Source organism: Alligator sinensis, unplaced genomic scaffold (genome assembly GCF_000455745.1).
Source record: "Alligator sinensis unplaced genomic scaffold, ASM45574v1 scaffold1426_1, whole genome shotgun sequence".
NCBI classification, from domain to species: domain Eukaryota; kingdom Metazoa; phylum Chordata; order Crocodylia; family Alligatoridae; genus Alligator; species Alligator sinensis.
The window spans coordinates 177,226-194,170 of record NW_005843250.1 but is presented as its reverse complement, the minus strand read 5'-3'; the positions used below and the strand labels follow the sequence as shown (position 1 = coordinate 194,170).

Sequence of the window (16,945 nt, the reverse complement as noted above, 5' to 3'; positions counted from 1 at the left end):
CCCTCCCTGCTCTCACCCCACACCTCCCGGAGATCCCAGGCATCCGGTGTCCCAGCAGCTGCCCTACGTAACCCACTCCCCCAGCCCCACAGAACCCAGGAGTCTGGGCTCCGAAGCCCCCCTGAAGTCACCCCCAGGCCCCGATTCCCCTCCCAGGGGAACCCAGGTAACGGGGCCAGGCCCAGTCCAGGCTCTGGAGCAGCCTCTCTGGGCCAGGGTGGGTGAGCTGAAGGCTGCCTGGAGGGTGGGGGTGTGTGGTCCCCAGACACCTGGGTTCCATGTGCAGGTGTGATCTCAGATACCTAGGTTGTGTGTGTAATTGTATGTGTGTGTGTTGGATGCCTCAATTCTGCGTGTGTGTGTGGGGCGGGGAGGAGACACCTGGGTTGTGTGTGTATGTGTGTGATCTCAGATACCTGGGTTGTGTTTGTGTGGGATTGTGTATGTGTGTCCCAGACTCTTAGTTTCTGTGCATTTGTGTGTCTCAAATGCCTGGATTCAGTGTGTGATTGTGTGTGATGCCAGGCACCTGGCTTGTGTGTGTGTGCGTGTGCATGTGCATGTGTGTGTGAGAGAGAGAGCAAGAGATCTGAATTGTGTGTGTGTGTCCATGTGTGTCCCAGACGCCTGGGTTCTGTGTATGTATCTGAGCATGTATGTGTGTGTTTGTGTGCATGTGTATGGGGATATGTGTGTATGAATTTGGGGGGGGTGTATTTGGGATGTGCGTGTCATCTGGTTAGGAGTGAGGGGCACAGGTTAGGAGTGAGGGGCACAGACGGGCACAGGTTAGGAGTGAGGGGCACAGACGGGACCAGGGGACAGCAGGTGAGGGGCACCAGCAGGCGTAGGGGCAGGGGAATGTGGGTTGGGAGTGGGGGGCTCTGATAGGGCAGGGGGCTGCAGGTCAGGAATGAGGGGCACCATGGGATCCCACTTTGCCACCACCTACTCCAGGCCCCGAGTGGAGCCGCCTTGTCCAGCCCAGGAAGTGCCCACAGCCACTTCTGTGATGTTGAGTAACCAGCTCCTGACACAAGAACTTGCCAGGGGCAGGAAGGAGGTGGTGGCAGGAAGGGACTGGGGGCGGGGGGGGGGAACAGATGGACACAGATGGATGAACTGACCCCTACACGCCCCACCAACCTGCCCTCCTCCCTCAGCCCCGCCGGTGCCCCTCACTCCCAACCTGCAGCCTTCTGCCCCGTCCTGCTCATTAGTTACAGCCCATTGCTCCCTGTATATGTGTGGTGTGGGGTGGCAGGGGTTGGGACTTATATCACTCATTAACAGGCCCCTAGGGCAGGTCGCCCCCTCAACACTGCCAACGCCCTTCACTCTGGACCCACAGCCCCCTGCCCCCCGCAACCCTGCTGGTGCCCTTCACTCCTAACCTGCAGCCCCACCCCCGCCAGCCCCTCACTCCCAACCCGCAGCCCCCTTCCTGTCCCATCCCAAGGCTGGGTGCTCTGGAGGGCTGACCCAGCTGGGGCCGTTTCAAGGAGGCTTGGTGGGTGGGGGTGGACCAGATGCTGTCCAGGGGGTAGAATGGAACCAGCTGTGGTCAGGCCCGGCTGAGGGCCCTGACGTCAGCCATGACGCAGGTGAGAGGGAGACCCTGGGGCTGGGGAGACGTCTTCCTGTGGGAAAACAATCCCCACCCCCACACCACCAGCATAGAAAGGAGCAACGGAGCCCTGAGAGATGCTGCCAGCTCTGGGGTGGACCAGCTGGGGCTCTAGGCCGCTCTGGACCCAGATGCAACTAGCCTAACGGGGGCTTGAAAACCCAGCCCTCTATGCTGGGGTCCTGACTGGGGAGTGGGGGACCCCTCAGCCCCTCTGAAGCCCCTCCTCAGGCTGACACCCCTGGGCTCCAGGAGTCCTTTGTCTTTTGCCCCTGTAGCTCAGTGGACTAGATCCCCTGCATCCTTGTTCTTTGCTAAGCAGGGGGATGAAGTGTTGCCTTCTGGGATGGGAGACCCTTGGAGCCAAGCTGGTTGAGGGCAGGGATCCTAGCACAGCATGGGGCTGGGAGAGCCTATGGGATTTAGACACCAGCCTTCACTGTGCAGGGAGCTTTATAACAACTGGCGTCACATGGACCAGGCGGTTTGCTGAGATAAGCCAGCCCTGGCCCCACTGATGGGGGGCTTGGTGGACCTCGATCCAGGGCTGCCTTTTGCAATCTTTCCTCCACCCAGTGGTTGCCTCTGTAGCTAATGGCCGTGGGATCTTGGTTCTACTCCTGGCACATATGATAGCATAGAGGCAGGCGAGGGCCTATCTCTTCCCCCAGCTCCAATCAGGAACCCCGAGGCTGCCCTAATCTGTGTTGTGGGTTTCTAGTCTTGGCCACGTTGCAAGCAAGAAGGATAAACCAAACATACAGTCAGCCAACGGAAGAAAACAAGAGGGAAGGAGGCCGCAATCTGTAAACGGGAGCCTCGTCTTGCACAACGGGCTGTTTGGAAATGCACTGTGCGTGCCGTGTTTAACAGGATACACATGCTCAGCAATACACACACACACACACAGACTCACACTGACAACATCCCTTGGCTGAGAAAGGTCATTCATTCCTTTGTGGAGCAGGTCCTCCTCAGCTCCAGTCCTGGCCTCTCTGCCTGGCCAGCCGCCATCGTCACAAGCTTCCAACAAAGGGGCCTTTCTTGGGGGGAAAGAGACAGCAGGGAAAGCCAGCTCCCAGCAGCTGAGCTGTGTCCAGGAAGTGAGATTGCCGTCTCCAGGGCCGTCTGGGTCAATGGTCTTCCTTTTTTCTTGGCAATTCCTCATGCTGCATGAGGCAAGACATATTCACCGCTTCCTTCCGCTGCTGAGCCCAGCTCACAGTCCATCCGCGAGGCATGGTTCACCCTCTCCATTCAGGGATGTCAAGATTGGGGGGGGCGGGGGTACAGTGATGTACTTTTTCCCCTGTAGCTCAGTGGACTAGTGTCCCCAACAGGTCTCTGAAGCTAAGCAGGGTTTGCCTTGGTTGGATGGGAAGCTGCCACTTGAATAAGTAGGGGTCTGGTGTGTTCCCTTTGGGGTGGGGAGACCCTCAGGGCCAAGCCAGCTGCAGGGTGGGGACACTAGTTCGCTCCTGTGAAGTGGGACCCAGATGTGGAGTAGCCTTTGCTGTGCACAGGGCTTCACGTCAGCGTGAGGGGTGCAGGATGGAGTCACCTGGGAGCCTTCAGCCAGTGTCAACCCAGGGCAGCCCATTCCCTTCACCCCATCCTTTTTGCTCCTGTAGCTCCTTTAAAACCAGCTGCCAGGGGGTAAGGAGGGGGGGGAAGAAGTATTTGCATCCAGGGAGCACCAAGTAAGTCTATTAACTTAATGACTCATTGTCGTCTCCCCAGTTCCTGTTAATCTTTCCCCTCCACAGGGGTAAATGACTTGCATTAATGCTCTTGCCATCGCACTATTCAAACCATCCTTTCTTCTGAATTGGGCCAATCCTGGCATGCAGGGGGCAGGTTGGGGGTGGTACCTGGCCCCCAGGACCCCATCCCAGAGCAGGGGAGGGGAAAAGAGGATGGTGCCAGACCTCACACTACTCTTCTGCCCTGTGGGGCCAAAAGGTTGAGCCCCACTGGATAATACCCTCTGGAGGTCCCTTCCAGCCTGACTTCTCTATGCTTCTACAATCCTACAGCTGTGCAGACCTGCAGCATGGGTTTTGCAGTGGGTGCAGCTCTTGGAGACCATTGGGTCGGGGAAAGAATTGTTTTGCAACCTGCTAGAGGCTGACCAGTGTCACGCTGATCAGCGGCTACTTCTTGGTGCCATCTTGTTTGTTCAGAATAGTGGGGCATAACCTGTTTGCCCCAAAGGCCAGGTCAGACCCAACCCACGGACCGACACACACTGCTTGCTGAGCCAGGGCCTGATCCAGCCAGATGGGGCTTGGAAGGCTGGGAGTGAGTGTTGATTGTCACTTTTTCCCTGCCCCCAAATTTCTGGATGTGTGGGGGGAAGGATTCATTAGCCGGATCTGGCCAATGGGCCAGGGGTTCAGCACCCCTGAGCCAGTCCTAGTCTCTGCCTGAGGCAGGATCAATCCCATCCAAACCATCCCAGACAAATCCATCATCTAACCCCTTTGTCAAGCGACTGTCAACCCTGACACCACACAGGACATCACACCCAAATCTGCCCCATGGAAAGCAGCAGGGGCCACAGTGTCTGGCTTCTATATAAGGTCATTAATATATGCTCAAGAGATCCCAGATAGGAGCTGTGCCCTCTGCCATGACAGAGGAAAGCACCAACTCCATCTCCACCCCATCCGTACCAATCTGACTTGGGGGTGGAAATTCCTTCCTGACCCCAAATCTGTCATTCGTTTGACCCTGAGGAGAGGGGCAAGACCCCCTAGCCAGGAACCCCCAGCTCTGGTCCCAGCAGGAGCTGCACAGTTTGCACAGCCCAGTCACCATCCCCAGCCTTGGCTGCAGCCAACACCCAAACAATACTGGTCAACACCAAGTAAGCATTTGCGGTTAGATCTGCTCTGACACACACCTTTCACTCCCAGGGAAAACCCGTCAACTGGAATCAGCCCGTTAGGATGATGTCAGGACGATGGATTGTTTGGCAGGGTGTTGCTTGTTTTGAAAAGAGGTGACGTTCGAGCTCGGAAAAATCCAAGATTCAATGAGTCGTGCAGTGCTTATTGTTTTTGTCCAGCAAGCCATCGCCCACATCAAGCAAAGGGAGTTTGTTGCCCTTATGACTGAAGAAAGAAGCTCTAAGACGTGACCCGAGCATAACCCAAGCATTCAGAAACCAGAAATTTAAAACCAAAGGCCCCGAAGTGTATTCTGCAAAATCCCTTTTTCTTTTTTTTTGTATTTTGGTTGGGTTTTTTTACAGCTCATCTCATGATTTATTTCCTAACGGTGGATTTTTGAGGCTAGTGAAGCTGCATCCTTCTTTTGTGTTTGTTTTTTTTTATTATTATTTGCACAGCCTTGCCTCGATTTAGATCTCTTGTTTCAGAAAGACAGATCCTTCCAAGTCATTGGAGGTGGAGGCCAAGTTTCTGGAGTGCCCTGGGGCCCAGCTGTGTCCTATCTTCTTCAAATGAGTTTCAGAAGCACAATTGCTGCCAGTGGTGTTCCACTTAGCAGCAGCTGTGGTGGGCTGTTATCCACCTGGTCTTAGCCACAGATGGGAGGCAATCCAGAGGGGTGCAGTGGTGCGGTTGTACCCCTCTTTGATTCCCGCTCCACCCAAACTTTAAACACAATTGCCTGGAAAAAGCAGTGGCATGTCTATCCAGGCGGCAGCAAGGGTGCCTGTTGACTTCATGGCTCTTTTTCATTTCCCTAATTCCTGCTAATCTCTCTCCACTCTGCAGGTATGAATGCCCCTGTCTCTTTTTTAATGATTCTGATATTCCACTATTCAAACTATCCTTTCTTCTGCTATGTTGCCCTGTGTTAGCCATTCCTGGCAATGTTTCTCTACCATTTCACAACCCTGCAGCCTGTTTGTAGCTCTAGCTAAAAACCTTAATTCAGGGGTGGCAATCTGAACTCAGGTGAGGGAATAAGTAGCAGCAAAGTGTTGGATGCAGTGTCCAGATGCTCAAGAAGGCTAGATTTTGTGTTATGAATCTGAAATAAGCCATGTGCTTATGTGTATAGTGAAAGAACGACTACAGGACAAACGGCACAAAATGGTTTCACTATTCAGGATTTTTAAGCTTTATATATAATCTAGCAAGTTAACGCAATTCCAATTAAGTTATATTTATTCCAATAAATACATTCGAATAAAGTTTTGCCTCAATCTTAAGCCGAATAATATAGTGCTGGCCCTTAGCATATTAGTAAATCTTCTAGTTTCTCTTTAGCTGGAGAAAAAATGATGTTGTGTTATATGTGTTGATGTACTGCACCATCTGCACCCCCACTCTTGAAAATCTTAGTCACCCATGGGGATACTTAATGTCTAAACTGTATGTTTGGTTTTTTTCCACATATATATACATATGTATATATATATATATTTTTTTTTTCCTGAAAACTCTGATTTTGGTGGGAAATTATGGAGTTTTAGTTGACAAAAACCCACATACCTGGAAACCAGTATATTGCTTTTAATTTGGAAATGCTGCTGTGGTACTCCATGAGAGGGGCTGTTGGGGTGTGAGGGCTACTGCCCTCCTCCTTGGGAGTAGCTGGACTCTTAACTTCAAGGAAGCAATGGCTGCTGAGAAAGGAGAATCTGGGCCTGGTAGGAAATATAGTCTGGCCCATGAAGTGTGATTTAGAAAGGAAGAAGAGGAGATACAGTTCCTGTGAGATGCCACCACTGTGGAGTCTTCAGCTTCATTGGGTCCCTGTCTTGGGGGGATGTAGGTTAGATAGGACAACAAAGTCATGCAGGCCTGCCCTGGAAAGCATTTACTGGGAAAATATTCCTGCCCATTGTTAGTGTCTTCCTCCAGGCATGCTTCACTTCCTTCCCAACCTGCTGTTCTTTGGCAAATGCCAGCAAAGGGGCAGGAAGCATCTCTTGCAGGAAAGAAAAGCCATGTAGAAGGACAGACATGCCTATTCCTCACAAACCAGCTTCTCCTCTGGAGTTTTATTGCTTTGCATTGCAATGTGAAGCCAGAAATACTAAACCAGGGAAGTCCTTGGGGACCCACTGAGGTCCCTTGTTCCAGAGAATCACACTGATGACTGGTTCTAACTCATCAGTACCTTGGAGAAGGTGGGAATCTCTCAGCAGGGTCCTGGCTTGTCTTGTAGCCCTGCAGGTGATGGATAGATGAGGAGCTGTGAAGCCTTCTTGATTGGGATGGCTAGAGGGAGCAAAGTGTCTTGCGTAGTACACTACAGAGCTTTGCACTGGGGTCACCAAGCAGTGAGGAGTGTCCGACTCCACTGAGTTGTTTCTGGGGCCCAGGCTTAAGCGTGGAGGTCCTCCTAGTATCTCAGGGCCCTTTCGTTAGGGTCCGTCTGTCTTCTAGCTGGCTCCACAACTTTTCCACAGACCCACCTCCTCTCGGTGCTACACTTCGCGCTGTCCACACCGCTGGCAGTGAGGTAGGCACAGGACCCCCCTCCATTCACTTCAAAGCTGCTGTGGAGAGCAAGAGAGCAGTTATTTCCAGGCTCCACCATAGGGCTGCAGAGGAAAGGTAGGGCAGAAATAGGTGGCTTGGTGGTGGGAGGTGGGTTGGTTTCAACCCAGACCTGCTCAGATCAGATGAACACAGTCCTTAGAGCAGGTTCCTGTGGGCAGTGGGGATACTCCCACATCTTTGATATTTTCAGATCAAGACCCTGGGGGTTTTAAACTGGAAGATGTTAGAGTCAAAGCCATGTTCTTTGGATCCTTGTAGGGGGAACTGGGTTGTGTAGACACATGATTTATTTACTTCAGAACAATTTACCTTGGATTTGACTCTGCTTTAAATTTACAGTGTATTTTGCATACCACACACATACACACACACACACATACCTTTCCCTCAAAACCAGCTCCCCCATCAAATTGGGATGTATGTCTTAATTGGGAAAGCTGATTTTTCTGTCCATAGTGGAAGCACACTGCTTTGATTCCCACTCCCCAAAAAACTACCCAAAGAAATTAGCAGGAATTGGGGAGATGATAATAAGCCATAAAGCCAATGGGCTGTCTCACCACTGCCTGAACAGAAATTTCATAGTTTCATAGTTTCATAGTTTTAGGGTCGGAAGGGACCTAATAGATCTTCTAGCCCGACCCCCTGCCAGGGCGGGAGAACAACAAAAGAACCCTAAACAAAAAAAATGGGACTCAAATGAGTCCAGCCAGGTAGGCATCCAGCCTCTTCTTAAAGATTCCCAGGGTAGGGGCCAGCACCACCTCCCTTGGAAGTTGGTTCCAGCTCCTAGCCGCCCTAACTGTGAAGTAGTTTTTTCGGATGTCCAATCTGTACCTCCTCTCCATCAACTTGTGCCCATTACTCCTTGTTATGCCAGCGGGGGCTAGGGGAAACAGCGTCTCTCCCAAACCCTTCTGGTTCCCCCTAGTGAGTTTATAGACGGTCACCAGGTCCCCCCTCAGCCTTCTCTTGTGGAGGCTGAATAGGTTCAGGTCCCGCAGTCTCTCACTGTAGGGTCTGCCCTGTTGTCCCCGGATCATGCGGGTGGCCCTCCTCTGGACCCTCTCCATGTTGTCCACATCCCTCCTGAAATGGGGCGCACAGAACTGGACACAATACTCCAGCTGCGGCCTGACCAGCGTCGCATAGAGGGGGAGGATCACCTCCCTGGCTCTACTCGAGATGCACCTGTGGATGCACGACAAGGTCCGGTTAGCCCTGCCAACCATGACCTCGCATTGTCGGCCCATGTTCATCTTGGAGTCAATAATGACACCAAGATCCCTTTCCGCCTCCGTGCTCTCAAGTAGGGAGTTCCCCATCGTATAAGTGTGCTGCTGGTTCCTACTACCCAAGTGCAGCACCCTGCACTTGTCCGTATTGAAACACATCCTGTTCCTGTTTGCCCACCCCTGTAACCTATCCAGATCCTTCAATGAAAGGGTGGCGCATGTGTACAACTGCGTCACCCAGGATCTGCCCTGTTATACCAGGGTAACTCTCTCTGTCATGTATTTACCTCTGACTTTCTCCAAAGTAACTTCATGCCAGGGAAGTGCTAAGTGTTCCTCTTAACCTCCAGAATACATGGAGCGTCCCCGGAATCTACTCTGCCCTATATTTACTGCATGTTCTCATGTACCACATGCATGTTTCCCCCTCCAAAATCGGTCCTCCAAAATTGGGGGCGTATGTTTCAAATGAGGAAGCTAATTTTCCTTCAGTGGACTAGAAACATGGAGACGCTGTGCTCTCATGGCTGCTAAAATGACCATCACTGCTCTGTGGCCTGGCAAGCAGAGGGGTAAAGTTCAGTGTTAATCACTGCTCTGTGGCCTGGCAAGCAGAGGGGGAAAGTTCAGTCTTCAGTCTTCCAGTCACTAAGACAGTAGTGCTCAACCTCCAGCCCATGTGTCAGATTCAGTCCATGACATCATGTTGTCTGGCCCATAGGGCTTCCCATGGGTCCAGAAATTTGGTGGTGGGGGATCGGTAACATTGCTTCCCTTCTGCCCAATCTCTGCACCCATGGGGAGCCCCAAGTCCTGCAAGCTGGATCTGGCACCCAATCCCAGCAGACAGGGCTGGGCAGGGGTGGTACTGGGCCACGGGGCTTAATCCTGTGGCTGAAAGAAGCTGGCACCAGACCCCTAGGGCCCAATCCTGGTGCGTGGGGGTGGTGCCAGGCCCCTATGATCCAATCCTAGCACATGGGGGTTATGAGAGACTGGTACCAGGCCTCTGGGATCCAATCTTGGTGCTTGGGGATGGTGCCAGGCCCCTGTGACCCAATCCTAGCACATAGGGGCATAAAGCGGTGGCACCAGGCCCATGGGACCCAATCCTGGCACACTGCAGGGGGGGTGGGGGTGGAGAAGAGGGGCAATGCCACCAGGTCCCAGGGCCAGGTCTAGCCTGCAGATGGGCCCCATACCACTCACCTGGTCCATGGGGCCAAAAGCTTGAGCAACCTGTGTACTAAAGAATTAGCAGAAGTTTTTGGCTGAGTGGACAAAAGGTACTGCCAATTCTTTAACAGTCATAAGAGAGTTAACACTGGAGCTGGTGCCTGAAGCAGCCTGTGAACTGGCTGAGGGAAAGGGAACCCTGACTAACTTTCCTTTTTCCCTACCTTCTGTGTTTCCTAGCAAAAACAAGGCATGGGTCTTGTCTGGGGGTGACTGCTCTACTAGAAAATATAGTACTCTGGAGTGAACGTGTGTCCTGTGCCCTCAGTAACATTCTCCCGGGGCTGTGGGCTCAAGCTTTTAATGGAGGTTTTCAAGTTAGGCAGGTACCATACCCACGTGGCCACGAAAAGGCAGATTAAGCCCATCCTTCAGTGCCTTCCCACAATACTTCTCCCAGGTGCCCAGGAATTGAGATGAGCCTCTCTCAATGTCCTCAGAAAGGATGGTGGAAAGGGACTCACGAGTGGTTGAATTCAGCGCCGTTCACCCATCTCCATGATTGGCCTGGATCCCTTCGGAGTCCGATCCAGTGATTGGAGGGGCCTGCCCGGTGCACGGCGGCCTGTGAATTGGAAGCCAAAGAGAACAATATGTCACACCCATCCATCTCCCCACACTCCTAAATCTAGGTTGACTCAGCCATAGGATTTGACTTATTAGTGCCGTGAGAGGTGTGGAGGGGTGCCACCAGGTGTGGACAGTCACAGACCTCTTTGAAGCTTCACCAGGCTGTGGAAGGAAGAAATACTGACTCAGTTCTGGACCCCGCACCTCAAAAAGGATGCAGGAGAACTAGGGAAGGTCCAGAGAAGGACAACAAGTATGAGTGGCATGGAGGGGCTTCCCTATGAGGAGAGACTAAAGAGGCCAGGCCCATGCAGTCTAGAAAAGAGGTGCTTGAGGAGGACATGAGAAGGTTTTACCAAATACTAAATGGCAAAGAGCAAGTTAATAGGGATTTATTCTTGGCTGTCTCTCCCAATACAACTAGAGGTCCCAATGTGAAAGTAGTAGGGAAAACATTGAAAATGAATATGCAGAAGCTCTTTTTCACCCAGTGGGTCAATACAGTGTGGGACTTGCTGTCTGTCCCCAGATGTTGTGGAAGCTGAGAGTTTAGCCAGATTCAAGTATTTGAGGATTGCTCTCACATCCACTCCTAAGCACCTTTTCCACCAGCTGAACATGTCCAAATCAGTCAGCCTCCCCTCATATGACTTGCCTTCCAAGCCCTTGATCTTTTTTGTGTAGATCCTCTCAGATTTTCCCAAGTCCTTTTTAAAATGTGGAGCCCAAAACTGCATACAATCCTCTAGATGAGGTCGGACCAGGGTCAAGAGGAGAGGACCTATCATCTCCTGTGTCTTGTACCTAATGCTGCTATTGATGCAGCCCAAAACTACATTTGTCTTTTGTGTGGCTACATCCCACTGCAGACTCATACTGAGCCTGTGATCTACCAGGACTTGCAGAAATTAAGCCCTTTTATGTCGTAAGAGTAATTTGGGGGAAGACAACCAACCATCCAAAGCAGGGGTTGTCAACCAGGGGTACGTGTACCCCTAGGGGTACTTAGAAAGGTGATAGGGGGTACGTGCAGGCAGGCAGGGATGGAGCAGGGAGGGGGGGGCAAGGGCAGTGGCATCCCTCTATGGACAGATGTGGGGCAGAGGGGTTGCACACGGCAGCTGCCACCGCCACCCACCACCCCACACCACCGCCTCCTAGGAGCAGGACTGGGGGGGGCAGCAGCGCCCCCTGTGGGCTGCACAGGTGCTGCCTGGCCAGCAGCTCTGTGGGCTGCTAACAGGCAGTGCGTGATTGGCTGGGCACGAGGCCCATTAGTAACCTGCAAATCCCCACATGCAACTAGCCGTAGGAAAGTAGGGCGCAGCAGCAGCACGAGGCAATGAGTGGCAGTGGCATTATGGGGCGGTGGGTGGTGGTGGCAGCACGGGGCGGTGGGTGGCGGTGGTAGCCGCTGTGTACAAGCCCCCTTCCCCTCCATGTGTGAGGCCCCACTCCCACATGCAAGTACTGCCCCTGCCCCCAGCGTCCAGCCACCGCCACCAGAAGGGCTACACTTGTTAAAAAAGTTTACAAACCCCTGATCCAAGGTATTCGATAGCTTAGAGCTCAGCCATTGGGTCTGAAGGCTGCGGTTATTAAAAATAATTGTGTAGATAGATAGATAGATAGATAGGTTTTAACTCAACCTCCTGAGATCTGGGGCTCCCTGAATTTTTGGGGTGGCCAGTGCTGTCGCTAGGGTCTCAATTGGGGGCAACGTTTGGGGGCATCATTCCACCTACTCTTCATAGGCCTAGCTCACTTTGGTCCACCATATTTCTCAAGATGCTTTGCAGTCTTCTGTCTCAGGGAGGGGCACCTCATGGTAGATCCTGGACTGGGATCCAGCTGGCTAGGGGAGGAATGGGGCTTTGGGCACAGGCAGATCTTGGAAGGGCCCCCACTATTGTCTACATGCCCAGAAGGCTGTGGGACCCTCTCATGCCCATCCATGGCCTCTCTTACTCCCACCCCATCCTGTTGCATGGGCATAGAATTAATGGCATCCTCTCACCAGAGCTTCCAAGCTACTGGCCACCGCCAAGGAGGCACCGTGGGAGAAGCAGTGGTCTTGGCTGAGGTCCCAGCTCTTTTCCTCCTCAGAGAGGTAGTAGCAGTTCCCCAGGGATGCAATCCAGCCTGGGGGGCAGCAGGGGACTATGGAAGGCCTCGGGTCAGCTGGCTCATTGCTCCCTGATGCTCCTGAGAAGGAGAAAGTGCAGCATTAAGTGTATTGTGTGTCAGCCCCTTGCTCCCATCATCACAGGGGACAGAGAAGCCTGCCTTCCCCAGGGGCTGGACCAGTTGGTCTGCCCTCTGTCTCTTTTCCAGGCTGCATCAGCCTGTTCTTCTGGAGCCTGGGATGGTTCTTGCACAAGAGGGGTGCAAGTTGTGCATTCGTACCCCTCTTTGACTCCTGCTTCACCCAAACTTTAAAACCAACTGCTTGGGAGAAGCATCAGCCTTTCTATTCATGCACTGCTGAGGGAGTTCACTGGCTTCATGGCTCATTGTCATTTCCCTGATTCCTGCTAATCTCTCTCCACTCCACAGGTGTGAACAACCCTCTCTCCTTTTCAATGCCCTCAATCTTCCACTATTCAAACTAGGCTTTCTTCTGCAATTTTGCTTTCTGGTAAAGTCTCTCTTCTATTTCACAGCCCTGCAGACTGTAGCTCTAGCTAAAAACCTTCACTCAGTGGTGGTCATATGAGCTCAGGAGTACAGCTGTCTGACAGTGAAAATTGAAGGCATTGTCAAGACACTCAAGAAGGGTAGAGTTTATTTTGTGAATCTTAATAAGAGATGTCCATTTAACCATGACTACAGGATAAATGACATGATATCTTTGGACTTCTTTGACTATTTTTTGTCTTGTTTGTTGTATTTTCTCTTAAGCTTTATATACAATGTAAATTGTTAGGATCACTGGTGATGCATGGGGGTGCACACGAGTGCACATGCACCCCCTGAAATTGGTCGCGCACCCTCCTGAGATTGGTTGCTACTGACGCTGCCGACAGCATCTGCAGGCGGTCGCCAATCACCACTTGGAGCTCAGCACCCCCTCCCCACCTTCACCGCTGACACTGCTGTGGCTGCCTGTGTGCAGTCCCCGCTCGGCCTGCCCTCACAGCTGACATCACCATGGCTGCCTGCAGGCAGTCCCTGCTCACTGCTGCCACCACCTGCGCATGGCTGCCATGCCCCTCCAGCCTTGGGAGGCATGAGGTGTTCATGGTTAGGACTATATATAATCTAGTTCACATTCCAAACTAGTTCACATTCCATGAAGTGGGTCGTGAATTCAATAGAGAACTAGCTGAGGCCACACACTCCCAATGCATGATTGTCATGGGGGACTTCAACTTCCTCGACATCCTCTGAGAAGAGCACACGGCCAAATCTGGCCAGTCACATAGCTTTCTCACCTGCGTGGATGACCTTTACCTATAACAGGTGGTCTACGGGCTGACTATGGGATAGGCATTGCTGAATCTGGTTCTGGCCAAAGGGGATGACCTGGTGAGCAATCTGAGGATCAAGGGGAAGCTTGATGACAATGACCATGAACTGATCACCTTCTCCGTTCAACACAGGGCAGGCAAATTCCTGAGTAAAACAGAAATCCTCAACTTTGGGAAGGCTGACTTTGACAAACTCAGGAGACTGGTCAGTCAGGCACTAATAGATTGGGTAGGGGAGTCCACAAGGAATGGTTCTCAAGGAACATCTTGAGAAGCTGGATACCTTCAAGTCAGCCGGCCCTGACAATCTTCACCCCAGGGTACTCAAGGAGCTGGCGAGCATCATAGCCCAGCCTCTAGCACGGATCTTTGAAAACTCTTGGCGCTCTGGTGTAGTGCCCGAAGACTGGAAGAAGGCCAATGTGGTGCCTATCTTCAAGAAAGGGAGGAAAGTGGATCCGGCTAACTATAGGCCCATCAGCCTGACTTCTATCCCGGGGAAGATCTTAGAAAAGTTTATTAAAGAGGCCATCCTTAATGGACTGGCCGACGACAACATCTTAAGGGATAGCCAGCACGGGTTTGTTGTGGGTAGGTCTTGCTTGACCAATCTCATTTCCTTCTACGACCAGGTGACCTATCACCTGGACAAGGGAGAAGAGATTGATGTCATATATCTTGACTTCAAAAAAGCCTTCGATCTGGTGTCCCATGATCGCCTCTTGGAGAAACTGGCCAATTGTCGCCTTGGGTCCTCCACGATCCACTGGCTGGAAAATTGGCTCCGGGGTCGGACCCAGAGGGTAGTAATCGATGGAAGTCACTCATCGTGGTGTCCTGTGACCAGTGGGGTCCCCCAAGGCTCTGTCCTTGGACCCATACTGTTCAACATCTTCATTAATGATGTGGACACTGGAGTCAGAAGCGATCAGAACTGGCCAAGTTCGCCGATGACACCAAACTTTGGGGCAAAGCATCCACACCAGAAGACAGGCAGGTTATCCAGGCTGACCTGGACAGGCTCAGCAAGTGGGCGGACGAGAATCTGATGGTGTTCAACGCCGATAAATGCAAGGTTCTCCACCTTGGGAAAAAAAACCCGCAGCATCCTTATAGGCTCGGCAGTGCTATGTTGGCTAGCACTATGGAAGAAAGAGACTTGGGGGTCATCATTGACCACAAGATGAACATGAGCCTGCAATGCGATGCGGCGGCTAGTAAAGCGACCAAAACGCTGGCTTGCATCCATAGATGCTTCTCAAGCAAATCCCGGGACGTCATTCTCCCCCTGTACTCGGCCTTAGTGAGGCCGCAGGCCCTGGGGCTCTTTAGCCTGAAAAGGCGCAGGCTCAGGGGTGATCTGATGGCCACCTACAAGTTTATCAGGGGTGACCACCAGCATCTGGGGGAACGTTTGTTCACCAGAGCGCCCCAAGGGATGACGAGGTTGAATGGTCACAAACTACTTCAAGATCGTTTCAGGCTGGACATAAGGAAGAATTTTTTTACTGTCCGAGTCCCCAAGTTCTGGAACAGCCTGCCACCGGAGGTGGTTCAAGCGCCTTCATTGAACACCTTCAAGATGAAACTGGATGCTTATCTTGCTGGGATCCTATGACCCCAGCTGACTTCCTGCCCTTTGGGCGGGGGGCTGGACTCGATGATCTTCCAAGGTCCCTTCCAGCCCTGATGTCTATGAAATCTATGAAATTAAGAACTCAACCCTAAAAGCACAAGGGAGTAGGAGATGGGCCCACAATTGGCATAGATCAGGTGAGGGAACACCTCGAAAGGCTAGATGTCCATAAGTCCGCAGGCCCAGACGGAATGCACCTGAGAGTCTTGAAGGAGCTGGCGGACATCATAGCATGCCCTATGGTAAAGATATTTGAGAACTTGTGGCAGCTGGGTGAAGTGCTAGAAGACTGGAAAAGAGCCAACGTGGTCCCAATTTTCAAAAAAGAGAGAAGGAAGATCCAGGGAACTACAGGCCAATCAACCTAATGTCCATCCCTGGGAAGATCCTGGAGAAAATCATCAAGGGATCCATCAGCATCAAGTTAAAGGAAGGCAACTTTCTGAATGCCAGTCAACATGGCTTTGTCACTGGAAGGTCTTGCCTGACCAACCTCATCACCTTCTATGGCCAGGTGATGCATTGCCTCAATAAGGGAGATGAGGTTGATGTTATATACCTGGATTTCAAGGAAGTCCTTGACTTGGTCTCCCATAATGTCCTCATGTTTAAGCTGGGGAACTGTGGCCTCGACCCTCTCACAGTCCAATGGCTGGGGAACTGGCTCCGGGGTCGGACCCAGTGAGTACTGGGTTGATGGGAACGAATCAACATGGCTCAGGGTGACCAGTGGAGTCCCTCAGGGCTCAGTTCTCAGGCCAGCACTCTTCAAAATCTAAATTAATGATCTGGATTTGGGTGTCAGATGTGGACTGGTAAAGTTTGCGGACAACACTAAACTATGGGGGAAGGTGGCCACACTAGGGGGAGCCACTATTGCCCCCTTTGCGCGCAGTGGCCCTGCCCTACCCACCTGCCACTCTTGGGCCACACAGTCCCACTAGGGGTAATGCCATGCTGGATCTGGTCCTGGCCACGGGGGATGACCTGGTGAGGGGACCGCAGGTCCTTGACCACCTGGGAAATAGCGACCATCACCTGCTGGAATTCACTATCCAGCACAGGGTGTCAAGGGCTTATAACAAAACTAAAGCCCTTGACTTCAGAAGGGCCAACTTCAATGAGCTTTGGAGACTAGTGGGGGAGGCACTGAGGGCCCAGACGGTAGAGGAAATGGGAGTCCACGAGGGATGGTTGTACCTTAAGGGGGCGATCCTCCAGGCCCAAAGGATAACAGTCCCTGAGAGAAGCAAGGGGGTAAGAGTGCTCAGAAACCCCCTTGGCTCAGCAAGGGCATCCAGCAATGCCTGAGGACTAAAAGCGGGGCGTACAACCAGTGGAAGGGAGGAGCTATCACCAAGGAGGAGTACTCCTCCTCGGCCCGGGAGGGTAGGAGGGCTATTAGGAAGGCCAAGGCAGAGATGGAGCTCAGGCTGGTGTCCAGGATTAAAGACAACAAAAAGTCCTTTTTCAAGTACATTGGGAACAAGAAGAGAGCACCAGGCAATGTAGGGCCCCTGCAAGACTCAAATGGTAATCTTGTGGCTGCGCCAGACAAGAAAGCTGATATTTTTAACAGTTTCTTTGCCTCTGTTTTCTTGAACAGGGACCGGGACAGCCCACCTACCAGAGGTAGGGTCAATCTCGGGGATAGTTCGGTCAGGCCTTCAGTCAGCACAGATGTAGTT

The 16,945-nt window shown here is 52.2% G+C and overlaps 1 protein-coding gene across 5 annotated transcripts in view; it reads right to left on the bottom strand.

The window, feature by feature from the left end:
* Window positions 1-5,691: 5,691 nt before the first annotated feature.
* Window positions 5,692-16,945, bottom strand: part of LOC102382038 (C-type lectin domain family 2 member D-like) — a 23,886-nt gene continuing 12,632 nt past the window's right edge. For 2 of the 5 annotated variants that reach the window (XM_025194572.1, XM_025194570.1), the window contains 3 exons: window positions 12,169-12,356; window positions 10,046-10,146; window positions 5,692-7,106 (listed from right to left, as the gene is read on the bottom strand). In XM_025194572.1, the coding sequence (XP_025050357.1) occupies window positions 6,950-7,106; window positions 10,046-10,146; window positions 12,169-12,356 (446 nt within the window). In that variant the 3' untranslated portion in view covers window positions 5,692-6,949. The remainder of the gene's footprint in view (window positions 7,107-10,045; window positions 10,147-12,168; window positions 12,357-16,945) is intronic. The other 3 variants (XM_006038095.3, XM_025194569.1, XM_025194571.1) reach the window with 2 other exon arrangements.